The sequence below is a fragment of the Phyllobates terribilis genome, unplaced genomic scaffold (genome assembly GCF_046119375.1).
Source record: "Phyllobates terribilis strain yellow unplaced genomic scaffold, ASM4611937v1 Scaffold_5__5_contigs__length_657084704, whole genome shotgun sequence".
NCBI lineage: Eukaryota > Metazoa > Chordata > Amphibia > Anura > Dendrobatidae > Phyllobates > Phyllobates terribilis.
Genome location: NW_027362765.1, coordinates 182,535,104 through 182,557,194, shown reverse-complemented (window position 1 = coordinate 182,557,194; position 22,091 = coordinate 182,535,104). Strand labels below are relative to the sequence as shown.

General features: G+C 45.2%; 1 protein-coding gene across 6 annotated transcripts in view; it reads right to left on the bottom strand.

The window, feature by feature from the left end:
- Positions 1 to 17,925: 17,925 nt before the first annotated feature.
- Positions 17,926 to 22,091, bottom strand: part of ATP6V0A1 (ATPase H+ transporting V0 subunit a1) — an 82,970-nt gene continuing 78,804 nt past the window's right edge. For all 6 annotated transcript variants that reach the window (XM_073683574.1, XM_073683568.1, XM_073683570.1 and 3 more), the window contains one exon: positions 17,926 to 19,715. In XM_073683574.1, coding sequence (XP_073539675.1) covers positions 19,622 to 19,715 — 94 coding nt within the window. In that variant the 3' untranslated portion in view covers positions 17,926 to 19,621. The remainder of the gene's footprint in view (positions 19,716 to 22,091) is intronic.

The window sequence follows — 22,091 nt, the reverse complement described above, 5'->3', positions numbered from 1 at the left end:
AGGAGACATACAGGACTCAGTTCAGACACGGGAGCTGATACCGCAAAGCAGGAGACATACAGGACACAGTTCAGACACGGGAGCTGATACCGCAAAGCAGGAGACATACAGGACTCAGTTCAGACACGGGAACTGATACAAAAAGCAGGAGACAAGAGACGGGACCTGGCACCTTCAGAGTGCAAGCACACACTGAAGGAAACACTATGCTCAGGCAGGGATAGAAGGGAGCTGCTGAGCTATATACCAAGTGACAGACAGCAATAGGCTGAGGACGCACAAGGGGTGTGACCCACAGCAGGTACAAAAGGCAGGAAGTGATCGGGCGCCGCCCTTAAGCAGCAGAAACAGACACAAACAGACAGCATGGAGGGAAGCCAGAGAGACATTCTGGACAGGAGATCAAGTGCGCCCTCTTGCACAGTGGGAGATGGACCACCATGCAAGGACGCCGCCAGGTATGTTACAATAGCCATGTCCTTAAGGGTGTCAAAGGTGGCATCTGGATGATTCAGGGACCACCAACGCACAGTCCTGCTCTCCTCTTGGGACCCCAGTCCCCGGATAATCTGTTCTTTCAGCATTTTATTTTCATCATTGATGCTGGTTGGACTAACCTGTTTCAGAGCCCCCAGGGCCCCTTGTAAACGCCAGGCATAGTCACGAACACTGTCCTCCAGTTGCTGAGAGCAGTTGTAGAACCTCATCCGGAGGTCTGTCTCAGTACGATTTTCAAAGACGGTCTGTAACTTTTTAAAGATTGCGGACACTGACTCCTGGTCTGCGGCTGACCAGGTTTCTACTTCTCGCTCCTCAGCACCAGTCAATTGTCCTAATACAACAGCGGCTCTTTGCTTGCCTGTCATAGAGTACATGTCCAGTATACCGCATATTTTCCGTTTGAATCCAGACAGGGTATCTGGTTTGCCGCTGTACTGGGGTAGCCACTTCGCTCCAGCGATGTACGGTAGGGCCATGGGTATGACAGGGGCTACAGGCCCTGCTGGTGGAGCGGCTGCCTCGGCCTGCTCGGCACCGAGCGCGGGTTGGGCATCAGGGCGGTTAACCGGTACTCCGGCGTCGTGCTGTTCTTCGGACATTCTGACGCCCCCCTAGCGAACCGTGGCCTACCTTCTTTTCTTTTCTTCCGGTAGGCCGCACCTCTGCCGGTGACGGTCTTCTTCAGGACCTTGCGTCGCTTGCGTCCTACATCAGAGCATTCAACGGCGCTCCTTCCAGGACCTGGCACTTCCTGGTTTGATGTCGAGGCGTGGGGCGTGTCCGGGGCTTCGCACGCTTTAGCAGGTACGCCTCTCAGTTTCCCGCGGTTACGCCCTTCTTCCCGCTCGGCAGCCCAACAATGGCGGCAATCTTCACCACAGTTAAATACACAGTTTTTGATTAAAGGCGCACAGTACCCAGTGGCAACGGGCACAACACTCCGTCGTTGCAGCGGGCACGGAATCCTGTTCGTGACGCCAAGAAGAGATGATGCGCCCAAGGGATGGGGACTCGGCGCCCGGGCCTTGCTGTTAGTTTTGGGGGATGCCACGGTGGCCGGCTCCCGAGGCCGTACCCTGGGGTCACTCTTTAAAAGGAAGAAGGAATTGGGGAAAAGGTGTATGGGATAGGAAAGAGTTCGTGACGCCACCTGTGGTGTCTGGTGAGGATCACCAGCGCTGCTACAGTTCTCTGAAGCCGGTGGTCAGGCAGCTTAGTTGGTGCGGCTCCCCACAGGTGGAGCGGGGCCTCAGGGCAGCGTAGGAGAAGGGATGCAGGACAGAGGGGACCCAGCCGGGTCAGAGGAAGAATAGGCACACTCACAACAGTTCACTTCAGTACCTGGTAGTGTTTCAGGCACGGTCCAGGGCACTGTAGGGTGAAGGGTGCATTTCAGGACTCTCCCTAGTGAGCGGGTGTGGGGCCTCCTGTTTCTTGCCTTTTCCTGTTAAGTTTATGACCTGCCTGAAGCTAGGCCTAACTTGGTCTCTGTCTTGCACCGGCTGACCTGGTGGTAGGGCCTTCTGTTGGAGATCACACTCCCTGGTTTCTTGGGCCTCAGTGACTCCTGACCCTTTGGTGCTCCTGGGACATATAGTTCACCAGGGATCCCGGTTGTTTCTGCTGGTCCTAGAGATCCTTGCAGACGCGGACCCGGTGTCCAGTATATGGTTGTGGGGTGAGCTGGTTAAGCTCCTCTGCCCCCTATGTAGCTCGCTTACTCCACTTGCCTTCGGCCTCTCTCAGGGCCCTCGCTAGGCTTCACACTGGCAGTAGGCCTCGCTACTCTTCACCGCTCTTATGCCGTTGGCACGCCTTGGGCTCACTAACCTGAGCTCCTTGAGTCTGGGCTGGACTGCCCACCTCTATGGCTGCAGCAGACTTTAGACTTAGACTGAAGATTCCAGACTTAGACTGTAACTGGATTCCTTACAGACTTCAGACTTACTCCAGACTGAACTGCCTAGCTCCACCTTCCCTTTTTATATCCCTAACGGGCTCCCTCTGATGGTCTGAGGTGGAAGATGGAGGTGTGTGTATGCTGTGAGGGCCTCTTGTGGAGGAATCCGTCCATGCACCCCTCTAGGATCTGTGGCACTCATGCGCAGCAGGGGCGCCACAGTTGTGTCAGTGTTTGTGTGTAAAATCTGCATTTATAAATACCAGAAGTGCAGACGAGAGTTCATAGGTGTAAACATTTGCAATTGCCCAACAAAGGAGCAAAATGCTGCCTATTCTTTCGGTGACTGGGTTCTCAGCAGCACATTGCGGTGAAAACTGCAGATATGCTGCTGATAACATGATATGTATGAGGACAGATTAACCTCCTAGTGATTGTTCTGTCCCCATCGTTCTTCCTCAGTAAGTGTAAACAGGCCGGTAAACAATCGCCAGGCGACTTCAGTATTGTCGATTACACGTGTTTAATGGCCTGAACTGAGCTAAATTCAAGGTCTCATTTACAAGTCAGTATTTTTGATCAGTATTTCTATGCCAAAATCAGGAGCATCTTCAAAACAAAGAACAGGTGTTAATCTTTTAATTATAGTTTTTCTCTGTAAGTTCCACTCCTGGCTTTGGCATACAAACACTGATGAAAAAATGCTGACGTGTGAATGTGAATGAGGCCTAAATGTTTTTTTGTAATGGTGCAATATGTTAGTATTTGGGGCTCCACTTTGTCTAAACCGGCTCTGGATGGAGCTGTGCAGCTCCGCGCCTGTCAACATCCATATGGCAGCAGAAACAGCTGATCAGCGAGGGTTTCGGGCAGGGCTGGTGTCAGCACCCGGCGCAAGTGCCGGTGCCCTGGACCATCAGGGAGGCCCACTCGCTGTAGGGACCCGGGCCGCTTCCCTGGCATCTGTGCAGCCAGGACCGCCAGCGCTGCTTGATTGCAGGCACTTCACCAGACATGGCCGCTTGCAGTGTGTAGTGCAGCTGTGTCTAGTATTGACACGGCAGGGGCGACACTGCGCCTTTAATTTTGCTTGTGTCGCCCCTGTGGCGTCATTACTAGCAGACACAGCCACACAGCGCACTGCGTGCGGCCATGTCTGAACTGCCGTCAATCAAACACCGCCGGAGGTCCTGCACAGATGCGGAGGGAGCGGCCCTGTACAGCCACATGGCAGAGGAGCTGGACTGGAGGCAGGACTGGGGGCAGGTGAGCTAGCTTCCCCAATCCCCATATTAAAAAAATTTCTAATGTGTGTGTGCGTATAATGTGAATATCTGTGTATGTCAGTGTATATATATATATATATATATATATACACTGCTCAAAAAAATAAAGGGAACACTTAACCAAAAGAATATAACTCCAAGTAAATCAAACTTCTGTGTAATCAAACTGTCCACTTAGGAAGCAACACTGATTGACAATCAATGTCACATGCTGTTGTGCAAATGGAATAGACAATAGATGGAAATTATTGGAAATTATCAAGACACCCTCAATAAAGGAGTGGTTCTGCAGGTGGGGACCACAGACCACATCTCAGTACCAATGCTTTCTGGCTGATGTTTTGGTCACTTTTGAATGTTGGTTGTGCTTTCACACTCGTGGCAGCATAAGACGGACTCTACAACCCACAGAAGTTGCTCAGGTAGTGCAGCTCATCCAGGATGGCACATCAATGCAAGCTGTGGCAAGAAGGTTTGCTGTGTCTGTCAGCGTAGTGTCCACAGGCTGGAGGCGCTACCAGGAGACAGGCCAGTACACCAGGAGACGTGGAGTAGGCCGTAGGAGGGCAACAACCCAGCAGCAGGACCGCTACCTCCGCCTTTGTGCAAGAAGGAACAGGAGGAGCACTGCCAGAGCCCTGCAAAATGACCTCCAGCAGGCCACAAATGTGCATGTGTCTGCATAAACGGTTAGAAACCGACTCCATGAGGGTAGTATGAGGGCCCGACGTCTACAGATGGGGGTTGTGCTCACAGCCCAACACCGTGCAGGACACTTGGCATTTGGCACAGAACACCAGGATTGGCAAAGTCGCCATTGGCGCCCTGTGCTCTTCACAGATGAAAGCTGGTTCACACTGAGCACATGTGGCAGATGTGACAGAGTCTGGAGACGCCGTGGAGAGCAATCTGCTGCCTGAAACATCCTTCAGCATGACTGGTTTGGCAGTGGGTCAGTAATGGTGTGGGGTGGCATTTCTTTGGAGGGCCGCACAGTCCTCCATGTACTCGCCAGAGGTAGCCGGACTGCCATTAGGTACCGAGATGAGATCCTCAGACCCCTTGTGAGACCATATGCTGGTGCAGTTGGCCCTGGGTTCCTCCTAATTCAGGACAATGCCAGACCTCATGTGGCTGGAGTGTGTCAGCAGTTCCTGCAAGATGAAGGCATTGAAGCTATGGCCTGGCCCGCCCGTTCCCCAGACCTGAATCCGATTGAGCACATCTGGGACATCATGTCTCGCTCCATCCACCAACGTCACGTTGCACCACAGACTGTCTAGGAGTTGGGGGATGCTTTAGTCCTGGTCTGGGAGGAGATCCCACAGGAGACCATCCGCAACCTCATCAGGAGCATGCCCAGGCGTTGTAGGGAGGTCATACTGGCACGTGGAAGGGCTTTCGGTAAACAAAGGGCTTTCGGTAAACTTAAACAAGAAGGCAGCGAGGAAGCGCTAATAACTTATAGGGAAAAAAACAAAATCTGTAAGAAACAAATAAGAATAGCAAAAGAGGAGACAGAGAGACTAATTGCCAAAGAAAGTAAAACGAATCCCAAACTGTTCTTTAACTATATAAACAGTAAAAGGATTAAAACTGATGGAGTTGGCCCATTGAAAAATAACCTGGGTAAAATCATAGAGGGCGATGAGGGTAAAGCAAACCTACTCAATAGCTTCTTCTCCACTGTTTTCACAAAAGAAAACAATTTATCGGAGGAAATGCAAAGTAATAAAGTAAACCCTCCGCTAAATATCACCCACCTAACCCAGGAGGAAGTTCAGAAACGCCTAAATAATATCAAAATAGACAAGTCACCAGGCCCAGATGGCATACACCCCCGGGTACTAAAAGAATTAAGTAATGTGATAGACAGACCGCTGTATCTTATATTCAAGCACTCTTTATGGACAGGGACTGCCCCACTAGACTGGCGCCAAGCAAATGTGGTACCAATATTCAAAAAGGGGTCTAAAAGTGACCCTGGGAACTATAGACCAGTCAGCTTAACGTCTGTTGTGGGTAAATTGTTTGAAGGATTTCTTAGAGATGCTATTGTAGAATATCTTAATGATAATAACTGTCTAACTCCATATCAACATGGATTCATGAGAGATCGCTCCTGCCAAACAAACCTGATTGCTTTCTACGAGGAGGTGAGCTCACAGCTGGACCGGGGAGAGTCAGTGGATGTTGTATACCTTGACTTCTCCAAAGCGTTTGATACCGTGCCACACAAAAGGTTGGTATATAAAATGAGAATGCTTGGTCTGGGGGATAATGTGTGTAAGTGGGTAAATAGCTGGCTGAGTGATAGAAAGCAGAGGGTGGTTATCAATGGAGTAAGCTCAGGGTGTGTCAGGGTTACTAGCGGGGTGCCTCAAGGGTCTGTCTTGGGCCCTATATTATTTAATATATTTATTAATGATCTAGTGGAAGGGTTGCATAGTAAAATAGCAATATTTGCAGATGATACTAAACTTTGTAAAGTAGTTAACACAGATGAGGATAGGGCACAGCTACAGGAGGATTTAGATAAATTGGGGAGTTGGGCCAAAAAATGGCAAATGGGGTTCAATGCCGATAAATGTAAAGTCATGCACATGGGAAAGAAAAACAGCAGTCACCCATACATATTAAATGGGAAACCGTTGGGGAAATCTGACATGGAGAAGGACCTGGGCGTCTTGGTTAATAGCAAATTAAATTGGAGTGCCCAGTGTCAGGCAGCAGCTGCGAAGGCAAATAGAGTCATGGCATGCATCAGAAGAGGAATAGGGGCATATGATGAGAACATTGTTCTTCCTCTGTATAAAGCGCTGGTAAGGCCGCACTTAGAATATTGTGCACAGTTCTGGGCTCCGGTGCTCAGGAAAGACATATTGGAGCTAGAGAGGGTACAAAGGAGGGCGACTAAGGTAATAAAGGGAATGGAGGGACTAGAATACCCAGAGAGGTTGTCAAAATTAGGCCTATTTACGTTGGAAAAGAGAAGGTTTAGGGGAGACCTCATAAACATGTATAAATACATCAGGGGGCAGTACAGAGATCTCTCCCATGACCTGTTTATACCAAGGATGGTGACAAAGACGAGGGGGCACACTATGCGTCTGGAGGAAAGGAGGTTCCTGCACCAGCATAGAAGGGGATTCTTTACGGTCAGAGCCGTGAGACTCTGGAACTCTCTGGGAGAGGAAGTGGTGATGTCCAACTCACTTAATGAGTTCAAGAGAGGCCTGGACGCCTTTCTTGAGAACAATAAAATTACATCTTATGCTTAGTGATAGTTAATTAATCCAGATTGGTGTCAGGAAGTGAATTTTTTCCTCAATGATGTCAATTGGCCTATACCGCATGTTTTTTTTTTTTTGTTTTGTTTTGTTTTTTTTTTTGAGTTCCCCTGGATCAACGCTGCGGAATAGCTGCAGTGCACAAGAAATAGGCTGAACTGGATGGACGCTTGTCTTTTTTCGGCCTTATAAACTTATAAACTATGTAACTATGGAAGCCACACACAATACTGAGCCTCATTTTGACTTGTTTTAAGGACATTACATCAAAGCTAAATCAGCCTGTAGTGTGTTTTTCCACTTTAATTTTGGGGGTGACTCCAAATCCAGGCCTCCATTGGCTAATAAATTTGATTTCCATTGATGATTTTTGTGTGAATTTGTTGTCAGCACATTCAACTTTGTACAGAACAAAGTATTCAATGAGAATATTTCATTCATTCAGATCTAGGATGTGTTATTTGAGTGTTCTCTTTATTTTGTTGAGCAGTGTATATATATATATATTATATATTTGTCCCTTTTATGTGTTTTTAAGAATTTGTATTGCGCATGTGTCTGCAGACTGTGTTTGCGTGTGACGCGCCCCATGGGCCGTGGGGCACTCAGTGCCGGGCCGGTCGTTGCTTGGGGAGATGTCACAGTGGCGGTGACCCGGTCCGTGACCCAGGGCGGTCATTCAAAAGGGGAATATTTACAGGGGATTTTATAGTTTTAAATATATAGTTCGTGACGCCACCTGTGGTATGCGGCTATATGGAGCCGCCGCTGCTGTGCAGAACCTCTGGAGCTGATGTTGGTGCAGGAGGGTTGGTTGAGCTCTCCACAGGCAGAGCTCAACTCCAGGGCAGTGTGGAGATGTTGTAGATATTATAGGTGATGCTGGGCGTTGTAGTGCAGGGATGATGGCGCAGATAATAATCACAGAGACGGTGGGGTGCAGTCTTCAGGGTCTTTACTCACGGTTGTTGCAGTCCAAGTTACAGGTACCAGTGTAACTTTCCTCGTCGTGCTGTGCTTACTCATGGAGGGTACATACATAATTCATGGAAAAAAGGTAGTATATTTTACCCTGACTGGGAATCATATATATAACAATATTATTTCAATTTAAAACTACCAATTCTGGACAATAGAGGCTGAATCGTGAACAACAACAAGGATCAAGGGCAAAAGGAACCAACGATCATAGAGCCTTCAGATTTATATAGAAAATTATCAAAGTTTATTACGAATAATCGAAAAAACAGACATAGGAGTAGGATGTAAAATGCAGCCAATATGAACCACATATATCCAGCTACACGCAGTACAGCGTAAAGTTTTATACAGAATTTTTTTTTAAATTTTAGATTTACAGTCACAAATAGTGCAATGAGATAGTACAAAATATTAAATTACAACATTAGGTAATCAAAAGACCCCCATCATCATCAGGTGCCCTTAGTATTCAATATCATATAGATCCTACTACCATAGGTAGTCATATACATACCAGTGAGCCCCACGATATCCGTAAGGGTAGAAGGACAGGGCACCAGAGCACTTAGGGGAGAGCTGTACGCGTGGAACTGTAGCCCCGACACGCGTTTCGGTTACTCCCTGACGAAGGGAGTAACCGAAACGCGTGTCGGGCTACAGTTCCACGCGTACAGATCTCCCCTAAGTGCTCTGGTGCCCTGTCCTTCTACCCTTACGGATATCGTGGGGCTCACTGGTATGTATATGACTACCTATGGTAGTAGGATCTATATGATATTGAACAATTATTGAATACTAAGGGCACCTGATGATGATGGGGGTCTTTTGATTACCTAATGTTGTAATTTAATATTTTGTACTATCTCATTGCACTATTTGTTACTGTATATCTAAAATTTTAAAAAAAATTCTGTATAAAACTTTACGCTGTACTGCGTGTATCTGGATGTATGTGGTTCATATTGGCTGCATTTTACATCCTACCCCTATGTCTGTTTTTTCTATTATTCCTAATAAACTTTGATAATTTTCTATATAAATCTGAAGGCTCTATGATCGTTGGTTCCTTTCGCCCTTTACTCAGGGAGGGGTTTAGTCAACCCTCAGATATCTCCGGAGTGCTTAGCGGGACCCCCTTCTGTGTGTTCTCTCTCTCTGGCCGTCTCCCTGCACCTCATACCTAGTGTCCCAATCCGGTACCCGCGGGGCTTGTCGGGCGACGTCTGTTCCGTCCCCTGGGTCCTCTATGGCTACCTTCTTGGTGAGACTGATATGGACTGTTGGCTGCAGGACTTGAAATACTGCAGCCTCCGGTTTCTAGTTGAGACAAAGTCCTCCGCAAGTTGAGGGATCAGTCCCCTTTGTGTGGCCTGACCCCTCCACCTCCTGGTAGATTCGGGTGTACGGGTGGCCTCCAGCACTGCCAGTACCCCTGGTGTCCTTTCCTCATTCCTGGAGCCCTTCCTGCTCCTCTCCTTCAGTCTTGGGCCTCTCTTCAGGCCCTCCTCCCTGAGCAGAGCTCCTACAGAGCTCCTGCTCCCAACTCCTCTCACTGTAAACTGATCTGATCTCCTCTCTCTAAACAAGATGGCTTCTCTATTTATACCTTCCTTTCATGTGCTCCCCAAACTGCTTCCTCCACCCACACCCACTACATAGTTCCACCCTTCAGCTAGGGACCAGGGACTGTGCTCTCCCTTAGGAGAAATCTCGCCCTGCCCCCACTGAAGTCCAATGTGTTGGATGCAGGTGTTAGGGTCCCGGGCTGTACTCCTTCCTTACCTGAGAGTGAGATACCACACCTCTAGGTGAGATGCAGTACCTCTGTGGCGACCGAACCCTCAGGGGCGCCACACGTGCATGTCTGCGGACTGTGTGTGCATGCTTGTCTGCGGACTGTGTGCATGTCTGCGTACTGTGCGTGTACGTCTGTGGACTGTGTTTGCGTGCACGTCTGCAGACTGTGTGTGCATGCATGTCTGCGGACTGTGTGCATGTCTGCAGACTGTGTGAGCGTGCATGTCTGCTGTGTGTGCGTGCCTGCGGACTGTGTGTATGCCTGCATGTTTGCATATGTGAAGGATGAGGGGAATGCCTGGGCCCTGTGTTGTATACCTATATTTCACTGCCGTATCTGGGCATCCTGAATGGTGGTATGTGTTAAAGGGGCCCACTGAGACTCTTTCACCTGGGGCCCACGAAAACCGGGTGCCACACCCTCCACAAATTTTGTATTGATGACCTATCATAAGGATAGGGCATCAATATAATTGTACTGACAACCCCTTTAGAGCCAAAAGAAAAATAAATATGGCTGCATTTTAAAGGGAATCTGGTAGCAGGTTTTTGCTATGTAATCTGAAGACAGCATGCTGTGGGAGTTGAAACAGATTTCAGCGATGCCTCTCATCAAGCTCTGGTTTTGTTTACTTGCAATGATTGTTTTATCATCAGTAGCTTATCATTGCTGGGACACAGCAGCACATGCCTCCTGGTCCGACTCCACCCCGTCCTGTGATAAGGAGCTCACTGTCTATGGACTTTGTACACTGACAGCCTGATGTGGGCGGGGGCAGCTTTCTCAGCTCTGCTTCATGCTAAATCTAAAAACTCTGTCAGAACCGCAGAACCCAGTAAACAGATAAATTGGTGGAATCAGGATCTCTTTGCCTACATCAGACTGATCTCAGATGAGGCAATAAAATCCTGCTGATAGATTCCATTTAACTTTTATTACCGATGTCCTTTGTGTATGGACGAACCCTACCATATTCTCATTATTCTTGTTAGACTACAAACTAATCGTTTCATCCAGTTCTGAAAAGAGGATCTGGTCAAAAGTGGCCAATTTGTGCCCATTTTATTCCCAGTGCTAAAGAGTATTCCATTGTTTTTGTTTTTTTAATTTACTATACAGTTCCCGAAATATGGGCCCCTTTATTTACTGCTAATTTTTTCTGGTCTTTACGAAGGGGCATGGCTCATAGGGTTCCCTGGGGGGGGGGTGTCTTTATGCTGCTCTGCATAATTACTTGTGAGCAACTACTCCTTGGTAAAGCCCATAAAAATTAGCTCTAGATAAAAAGACCCATATTTTGAGCACTGTATGGCGGATTTAAAAAAGAAAAAAAAAAGCCCTGAATACTCAGTGGACCAGCAGAAATAAAAAAATAAAATAAGAGCAAAAACTGAAGAATTGGCCATTTTTAACCTGGTGACAGGTCCTCTAAGTGGCTCTAGTCACCTTCTTGGTCCTCATTAAAGAGGTTGTCCACTACTTTTACCTTGATAGCGGGGGTGCCGATCAGACATTGATGACCTATGCTAAAGATAGGCCATCAATGTAAAACTAGTGGACAACCTCTTTAAGGCTTTCGACTTTGACTCGCCCTCCCCGTTCTACATTTCTAGTTTACTGCTTTGTTCGCAAAAGAAGGGAAAGTTTTATTGTACGTGGAAGTCTTAAAGCCTAGTGTATGTTTAGTATTCCTGTGATAATTATAGTGTCCGGTCTGGAGTAAGGAAGCTTGTGATCTGCTGGTGACGGACTGCTGCAATGCCACCCTTACCACTGACCTATGCATGAAACATCCGCACCCCATCACCAGGCAATGGAGAAATTGAACTAACTAGGAATATGTCAGGGTCTTCATTACCTCTATGCTGTAACATTAGAACAGTGCTGTCCAGACTTGTCAAATGTGCAGGAAACAGGCGAGCCTATGTTGGGCTATGGTGGATATATTGGGCAAACAGTGTATATAAACCGCACACTGATACCTAAGCTACTGCAGTGCCCTGCACATGGGGTAAGCGACATAGCGAATCAGTATAATTATACTACATTTCTATTTGCTAATATTATTACTACTACTACTACACATTCGGATAGGATCTCTGAGATAGGAATACCCCTTTAATTCTTACATATACCTGCATTAATCTTGTAACATGACATATTTAGTCAAACTGCGCCATCTATGGGTAACTGCTCAGACTGCAGATTTGGTTCAAAATTTAAAAATGACTGGATTTTCTCATTGAAGTGATGGATTATTACTAGCACATGTAGCTCTTTCAAAGACAAGTCCAGCAATTCCTTTTGATATGCATATGAGACTGAAAAGCTATTTGTAGACCTGAAGCCTCTGTCACTCCAGCTCTTTTCCCCACCCAACACCGCCTCCTCCAGCTGCCTGACCAATAGTCTCTGTGCTGTCTGACTTTACGAAAAGGAATAGACAGTCAAGCAAAAGGAAGCCCGGCTGGACTGGTAGAAGAGCTGGAATGACGGAGGCTTCAGATCAACACCAGCTCTCCAGCCTTGTTTGCATATCAATACAAATGTGTCTTTAAAAAAGCTAAAAGCACGGGGTGGTGAAATCCTGCTCGGATGGTGATATCCTGCTGACAGATCCGTTTAACCCCTTTACCCCTGGGCCATTTTCCATTTTTGCACTTTCATTTTTTGCTCCCTTTCTTCCCAGAGCCATAACTTTTTTTATTTTTCCATCAATATGGCCGTGTGAGGGCTTGTTTTTTTTGTGGGATGAGTTGTACTTTTGAACGACACCATTGATGTTACCACATAATGTACAGGAAAACAGGAAAAAAAAAATTGAAGTGCAGTGAAATTGCAAAAAAAGTGCAATTTCTTACTTGTTTTTTGGGTTTTTTATTTATCATGCTAACTAAATGCTAAAACTGACCTGTCATTATGCTTCTCTAGGTCATTACGAGTTCATCGATACCAAACAAGTGTAGGTTCTTTTGTTAAGTGGTGAAAAAAAAATCCAAAAGTTTGTTAAAAAATTAAAAGGACCCATAGCGTCTCCATTTTTTGGGATCTGGGGCCAGGTGAAGGCTTATTTTTTGCGCGCCGAGCTGATGTTTTTATTGATACCATTTTAGGGTACATACAAATGTTTTGATCGCTGTTATTGCATTTTAATGCAATGTTGCGGTGACCAAAAATTTTTAGATTTTTTAAAAAAAATATATATTTTTTTTTACTTTTCATTTGCTTCAGTAGTTCCCATAGGAGACTTGAAGCTGTGATCATCCGATCGCTTGTGCTACACATAGCAGGGTTTAAGCCCTGCTATGTGTAGCAGAATTGATTATCTGCCATGAACGCTAGCCATGGGGCGGCGCTCATAGCAGATCTGCAATGACAAGCTTGGGGGTCTTTTGCAGACCCCCGGCTGTCAAGCCTACCCATCGGCATCCCGTGATCATGTGACAGGGGTGTCGATGGGTGGAGCTAGTCACACGCTTCCAGTAAGCGTGAGTTAAATGCCGCTGTCATAGATTGACAGAGGCATTTAACATGTTAACAGCCGCAGGTGGATCGTGATTCCACCCGCAGCTGTTAGGGGCACATGACAGCTAATCAGATCAACTGTCATGTGCTTGAAAAGATGCAGGCACAGCGCCGAAGTCTGTGCCAAAGAGGGGAAGACACAACATATGACATATACAGTACAGACCAAAAGTTTGGACACACCTTCTCATTTAAAGATTTTTCTATATTTTCATGACTATGAAAATTGTACATTCACACAGAAGCCATCAAAACTATGAATTAACACATGTGGAATTATATACTTGACAAAAAAGTGTGAAACAACTGAAAATATGTCTTATATTCTAGGTTCTTCAAAGTAGCCACCTTTTGCTTTGATGACTGCTTTGCACACTCTTGGCATTCTCTTGATGAGCTTCAAGAGGTAGTCACCGGAAATGGTCTTCCAACAATCTTGAAGTAGTTCCCAGAGATGCTTAGCACTTGTTGGCCCTTTTTCCTTCTCTCTGCGGTCCAGCTCACCCCAAACCATCTCGGGTTCTTGTCTGGTGACTGTGGAAGGAAGGTCACCTGGCGTAGCACCCCATCACTCTCCTTCTTGGTTAAATAGCCCTTACACAGCCTGGAGGTGTGTTTGGGGTCATTGTCCTGTTGAAAAATAAATGATTGTCCAACTAAACGCAAACCGGATGGAATAGCATGCCGCTGAAAGATTCTGTGATAGCCATGCTGGTTCAGTATGCCTTCAATTTTGAATAGATCCCCAACAGTGTCACCAGCAAAGCACCCCCACACCATCACACCTCCTCCTCCATGCTTCACGGTGGGAACAAGGCATGTAGAGTCCATCTGTTCACCTTTTCTGCATCGCACAAAGACATGGTGGTTGGAACCAAAGATCTCAAATTTGGACTCATCAGACCAAAGCACAGATTTCCACTGGTCTAATGTCCATTCCTTGTGTTCTTTAGCCCAAACAAGTCTCTTCTGCTTGTTGCCTGTCCTTAGCAGTGGTTTCCTAGCAGCTATTTTACCATGAAGGCCTGCTGCACAAAGTATCCTCGTAACAGTTGTTGAAGAGATGTGTCTGCTGCTAGAACTCTGTGTGGCATTGACCTGGTCTCTAATCTGAGCTTCTGTTAACCTGCGATTTCTGAGGCTGGTGACTCGGATAAACTTATCCTCAGAAGCAGAGGTGACTCTTGGTCTTCCTTTCCTGGGGCGGTCCTCATGTGAGCCAGTTTCTTTGTAGCGCTTGATGGTTTTTGCAACTGCACTTGGGGACACTTTCAAAGTTTTCCCAATTTTTCGCACTGACTGACCTTCATTTCTTAAAGTAATGATGGCCACTCGTTTTTCTTTACTTAGCTGCTTTTTTCTTGCCATAATACAAATTCTAACAGTCTATTCAGTAGGACTATCAGCTGTGTATCCACCAGACTTCTGCACAACACAACTGATGGTCCCAACACCATTTATAGGGCAAGAAATACCACTTATTAAACCTGACAGGGCACACCTGTGAAGTGAAAACCATTTCCGGTGACTACCTCTTGAAGCTCATCAAGAGAATGCCAAGAGTGTGCAAAGCAGTCATCAAAGCAAAAGGTGGCTACTTTGAAGAACCTAGAATATAAGACATATTTTCAGTTGTTTTACACTTTTTTGTTAAGTATATAATTCCACATGTGTTAATTCATAGTTTTGATGCCTTCAGTGTGAATGTACAATTTTCATAGTCATGAAAATACAGAAAAATCTTTAAATGAGAAGGTGTGTCCAAACTTTTGGTCTGTACTGTATATATTATACATATGCACACACATAAATACATACGTCATATGTCATGAACGGGTTAAGTGGTGGGTCATTTCAAAAAGAACAGGCCCCCAGAACAACACAGGTAAATGTTGACATATAGGAAGATCTGATTCTACATGGACTCCAGGAACTCCTCCCCAGTGCCACTCTCCTGCAGCTGTTTTATGCTTTTTCCCCCAAGGCAGAATTCCCCATTTCCTTGTCTGTGAGAGAGAATTTTCTGAAGCAGTTAAAAAACAACACGTTTTCTAGTTGAAAACACTTTAAGAAATGCACCTGTTTGGGGTAGTTTTATCGTCCCCAGAAGTGTTTTTTTTTTAAGCCTTTTAAATGGACAGTTCCATTTTCCATTGGGAAATGCATTTCTCAAATCCAGAAAAGGAAGAAAAACACTCAAAAGACTGAACATATGAACAGCAAGTTCTACAATAGAAGTGAATACGAAGTGTCTTTCAAGCATTTTTTCAAGAGTTTTTTGGAGGGGACCTGTTCCAAAAGACTCCTCAAAAACCTCTGGGCTTATACCCCAAGTCTTCCTACGCAATCTTGGTAGTCTCCACAAAGATAAATACAAGTGCTTCTCACTAAGTTAGATTATCAAAAAGTTAATTTATTTCAGTTCTTCAATACAAAAAGTGAAACTCATATTATATAGAGTCATTACAATGAGAGTGATCTATTTCAAGTGTTTATTTGTGTTTATTTCTGTTAATGTTGATGATTATGGCTTACAGCCAATGAAAAAACAAAAGTCATTATCTCAGTAAATTAGAATACTTTATAACAGCTTGAAAAATTATTTTAAAATCCGAAATGTTGGCCTACTGAAATGTATGTTCAGTAAATGCCCTCAATACTTGGTCGGGGATCCTTTTGCATCAATTGCTGCATCAATGCAGCGTGGCATGGAGGCGATCAGCCTGTGGCACTGCTGAGGTGTTATGGAAGCCCAGGTTGCTTTGATAGCAGCCTTCAGCTCGTCTGCATTGTGGGGTTTGGTGCCTCTCATCTTCCTCTTGACAATACCTCATAGATTCTCTATGGGGTTAAGGTCAGGCGAGTTTGCTGGCCAATCAAGCACAGTGATACTGTTGTTTTTACCAGTTATTGGTACTTTTGGCAGTGTGGACAGGTGCCAAGTCCTGCTGCAAAATGAAATGTCCATCTCCAAAAAGCTTGTCGGCAGAGGGAAGCATGAAGTGCTCTAAAATGTCCTGGTAGACGGCTGCACTGACTTTGGTCTTGATAAAACACAGTGGACCTACACCAGCAGATGACATGACTCCCCAAACCATCACTGATTGTGGAAACTTCACACTAGACCTCAAGCAGCTTGGATTGTGGCCTCTCCACTCTTCCTCCAGACTTTGGGACCTTGATTTCAATATGTAATGTAAAATTTACTTTCATCTGAAAACAACACCTTGGACCACTGAGCAACAGTCCAGGTCTTTTTCTCCTTGGCCAGGTAAGACGCTTCTGGGGTTGTCTATTGGTCATGAGTGGCTTGACACAAGGAATGCGACACTTGTAGTCCATGTCCTGGATACGTCTGTGTGTGGTGGCTCTTGAAGCAATGACTCCAGCAGCAGTCCACTCCTTGTGAATTTTTGAATGGCCTTTCTTAATCTTTTCAAGGCTGCGGTTATCTCGGTTGCTTGTGCACCTTTTTCTACCACACTTTTCCCTTCCACTCAACTTTCCATTAATATGCTTGGATACAGCACTCTGTGAACAGCCAGCTTCTTTAGCTATGACCTTTTGTGGCTTACCCTCCTTATGAAGTGTGTCAATGACTGCCTTCTGGACATCTGTCAAGTCAGCAGTCTTCCCCATGATTGTGGAGCCTACTGAAACAGACTAAGGGACCTTTTTAAACACGTAGGAAGCCTTTGCAGGTGTTTTTTGTTAATCATTCTAATTTACTGAGATAATGACTTTTGTGTTTTCATTGGCTGTAAGCCATAATCATCAATATTAACAGAAATAAACACTTGACATAGATCACTCTGCTTGTAATGACTATATTTGAGCTTTACTTTTTATATTGAACTGAAATAAATTAACTTTTTGATGATATTCTAATTTAGTGAGAAGCACTTGTAGTACACCCTAAAAAGAACTTACTAAGTAGCATCTTTGTTGTTTTCCACAATTCTTTTATATGTGACTAAAGTATATACTATTATACTTGTGCTTTCAAACAGGCAATTGTCATCTTGCCTGATAATGACCCCACTTTGTACTTCTAGTACTGCAGTTATCTTGAGGCTGAGGTAGTTTCCTAAAGTTCAGTTTTTGCCCTTGTCTTTATAGACCATCTAGCATAGAGGCATATACTTGCGAACCGGGATGTCTGCCAGATGCTTAAATTGAATCAAGCTGCCAGTTACAAAACACTTGTATCTGGGCTGCTGCAAGAGAAGTCGTGCTATATGCCAATTACTGTGAGAAGGCTTAGTCAAGCTTTAATGAGTGCCAACATGAGTCTGTTCAAAAGGTGTTTAAATATATTTGGCCACAAGAGGTCAGTGTTGCATTACAGGTCAATGCTTCATTAGCTCATGGTGGTGGTAACACCCTTTCTCAAAGCCCCCCATACAGATTACACCATATAATGTGTATAGACAGCCTCCTGATTCTCCTGACATTAGCTACATCAGGTATATTGAATTTCAAAGCTCAATTCATTTGCTATCGCTGGAAATAAGTCACCACTACAGGTGGGTGGCAGCTGCTTCCTCCATTTCCATAGAAAATTCATGAAAATTGCAGATTTTCTAAATGACATCAGAAGATGCAGTTCAGTGGAATCAGAGCAGCTAAGAAGACGAGAGCCCATTTACTGGTTGTCATAAATTAAAGTTTTATTATCAGAGGCAGGGAGACTTCATTTACCGATTCACAGCAGCAACAACAGGGTCACATAATCTGAATCTGACAGCAAATTTAGGAATCACTAACGTAAACACATATGAGACAGTGAGAGTTGTCGGCCACGATGGATCAGGATGTCTGTAACTGAGAGGTAAAAGTGTACATGTAGTCTCCAGAAGGTGGCGCTAGAACTCCTATAGACTAAAATAATTATTAATTTACTGGACATAACACCTCAGTGGTGTCACAAGTGGCCAATAAATAGTCATACTGATACAAAGTAGGCTTGTAAAAGGTCTACCCCCGGAGTGTGGGAAAAGTGCGCTGCACACAATTAACCCATTTAACAGCCCCCCCAGAAGTGAATCCGGTCCATTTCTTGCTTTATAATAAGGGGAATAACCAATAAGTCAGTAGCTTCAAGTGTATATAAACTGTTATATCCCAATATCTTATGCCTGTGCAAAATTATCCTGTTGGCATGGTAGCCTGTGACCCTCTGACAACACCTCCTGCCACGAAGCCCTGGCATCTTAAGTGTCATCACTGGGTCATGGAGTCATACTGACACTAATCGGAGTCCAACTCTTTAAGCGTTGTTCTGTTAGTTTTGAGGACTAGAGAACAGATTGGTTAATGAGGCCTAATGTTCCTATGACACTTATGTAACGGATTACAGGTGAGGACATCATGATGGCACTGGCCGAGCCTTTCTTATAGTGGACCAGTATCTTCAACGTCTGATGACTACACCGGCGTTAGACTTTTTAAGATGCAGTGAATGAACTTTAGATGTAGCATTCCCTTTAACGAGGAGTACCATTTTATTCTTCACTAACAGATGACACTACCGATCAGCACTCCATACTTCCCAAGGCTAGCCTCATAAGTGCTCTGATCAGGAGAGGAGAATATGGAAACTAAATCGGGTACATTGTAGATGGTTAAATATTGCTGACCCCCATACATCCGCTAATGGATGAAGTTGCTGTAATTTTCTTATGGACATTAATTATAGAAGAGGACATTTAGCATTAGTCCACTGTGATAATCTAGAGGTTAATAGTTGATTTAGAATTGTTTTTAACATTATTGATCCCAGGGACCATGTATACGGAAGGACGGGACCATAGTGTGGTGCCCCCGTATGTGGCTCCAAGGATGAGCTATGAGAAATTAGCTCTGAAGTAAATGCTACTAAGTACCCAATAGTATGGTGTCTAGTGAAAGCCTTGGTAACACAACGTTTTCTAACATGGGATGTGATCTTAACGTCCATTTTTGTATATTAAGTGCTAATAAGTACTGCAATATAATGTGCAATGCAAAAAAAAAAAATTCCTACTGAGCAAAATAATGAGGTAGAAGATGGCGAGGATAACCCAGATGTGTGCACATGAAGAACCCTCCTGTTCTGTACAAGCTACATTATTTCCACCTAGAGGGAGCCCCCTAGTGGCAAATACTGTTACTCCCCCACTTCTGGAAGGCTGCTAACCGCACAGTGAGGCCCCTGTGTGAACACACCAAGTCCCGACCATCATGAGACTACTGCGGCCTATGAAGCGTGAAGGACAGGGAAAATTTCACATCAATGCACCACGGCAGGAGAGGACGAGGAGGAGGAGGAGGCGGAGCGGCACACACTGGATGGTCCACTTCAGTCATCGAATCGGCCCTCTCTGATGGTCTCAAACGAGAATGGCATGAACTTAAACCCTGTCCCAACGTAGAACTTGTTCTGAAATTCCACCCTGGAGGAGAAAAAGAAAGATTTAATAAAATATTGTTTTTCATCTTTTTTTTAAAAACACCGAGGATGACCCAGATTTCTCTATCTTCTCACATTGGTTTTACTACAACAGAGGAGCGATGGTGGCTCAGTGGTTAGCACTGTTACCTCACTGCACTGGGGCCCAACACAATAAATGCATGGCGTTTCAATGTGCTTTTTCACATTTCCTCTGGGTACTCTGCCTGCTTTCTACATGCCAAAAACTTAATGATAAACTGGCCCTAGTCAATGGTGGAGATAAGGATCCCCGCAGGGACAGGAACAGTTACTGCAGAATATGTAAGCATCAAAAAACCCCAAAACCCAGGAGCTGAAGAACCTCTTTGAGGCCTGGTTTATGGATTCACAGGTGGTGGGGACTATCACAAAACTCCCTTTTCCTCAAAGATTATTTTTAGTCAGGCATAAAACATTTACTGGAAATTATAACATCCCATAGGATAACATTTCATGATGTATAAAAGGACTATATTCTAAGTCATTTCTATAATTCCTATAATTTACAGTATTTATTATGGGAGAGACCTCCGAACACTATTCAACACTATATCAAAAATCTTTATTAAGCATTTGCAGACAAATTCATTAAAACTACATAAAGAACAAATAGGAGGGTTTAATGACAGCCAGAAATGAACAGAAAACCAGATGATACATAACACTCCATAGACAAAGTCCAAAATAATTTATACTTAATTGGGGTGTAAATACACTTTTAATCAATATATAAAGTTACTCCAAATATGATAGGTTCTCTCTGTGGTGAGTGATTCACATTTAACCCAAAGTAAAACTTATTAGATCATTTGAAAATACACTGCTCAAAAAAATAAAGGGAACCCTCAAATAACACATCCTAGATCTGAATGAATGAAATATTCTCATTGAATACTTTGTTCTGTACAAAGTTGAATGCGCTGACAACAAGATCACACAAAAATCATCAATGGAAATCACATTTATTAACCAATGTTAGCCTGGATTTGGAGTCACCCCCACAATTAAGTGGAAAAACACACTACAGGCTGATCCAACTTTGATGTAATGTCCTTAAAACAAGTCACAATGAGGCTCAGTATTGTGTGTGGCCTCCACGTGCCTGTATGACCTCCCTACAACGCCTGGGCATGCTCCTGATGAGGTTGTGGATGGTCTCCTGTGGGATCTCCTCCCAGACCTGGAATAAAGCATCTGCCAACTCCTGGACAGTCTGTGGTGCAACGTGACGTTGGTGGATGGTGCGAGACATGATGTCCCAGATGTGCTCAATCGGATTCAGGTCTGGGGAACGGGCGGGCCAGTCCATAGCTTCAGTGCCTTCATCTTGCAGGAACTGCTGACACACTCCAGCCACATGAGGTCTGGCATTGTCCTGCATTAGGAGGAACCCAGGGCCACCCGCACCAGCATATGGTCTCACAAGGAGTCTGAGGATCTCATCTCGGTACCTAATGGCAGTCAGGCTACCTCTGGCGAGCACATGGAGGGCTGTGCGGCCCTCCAAAGATATGCCACCCCACACCATTACTGACCCACTGCCAAACCGGTCATGTTGAAGGATGTTGCAGGCAGCAGATCGCTCTCCACGGCGTCTCCAGACTCTGTTGCGTCTGTCACATGTGCTCAGTCTGAACCTGCTTTCATCTGTGAAGAGCACAGGGTGCCAGTTGCGACTTTGCCAATCCTGGTGTTCTGTGGCAAATGCCAAGCAACCTGCACGGTGTTGGGCTGTGAGCACGTCTGTGGACGTCGGGCCCTCATACCACCCTCATGGAGTCGGTTTCTAACTGTTTGTACAGACACATGCACATTTGTGGCCTGCTGGAGGTCATTTTGCAGGGCTCTGGCAGTGCTCCTCCTGTTCCTCCTTGCACAAAGGTAGCGGTCCTGCTGCTGGGTTGTTGCCCTCCTACGGCCCGCTCCACGTCTCCTGGTGTACTGGCCTGTCTCCTGGTAGCGCCTCCAGCCTCTGAACAGTACGCTGACAGACGCAGCAAACCTTCTTGCCACAGCACGCATTGATGTGCCATCCTGAATGAGCTGCACTACCTGAGTAACTTATGTGGGTTGTAGAGTCTGTCTCATGCTACCACGAGTGTGAAAGCACAACCAACATTCAAAAGTGACCAAAACATCAGCCAGAAAGCATTGGTACTGAGATGTGGTCTGTGGTCCCCACCTGCAGAACCACTCCTTTATTGAGGGTGTCTTGATAATTGCCAATAATTTCCATCTATTGTCTAGTCCATTTGCACAACAGCATGTGAAATTGATTGTCAATCAGTATTGCTTCCTAAGTGGACAGTTTGATTTCACAGACGTTTGATTTACTTGG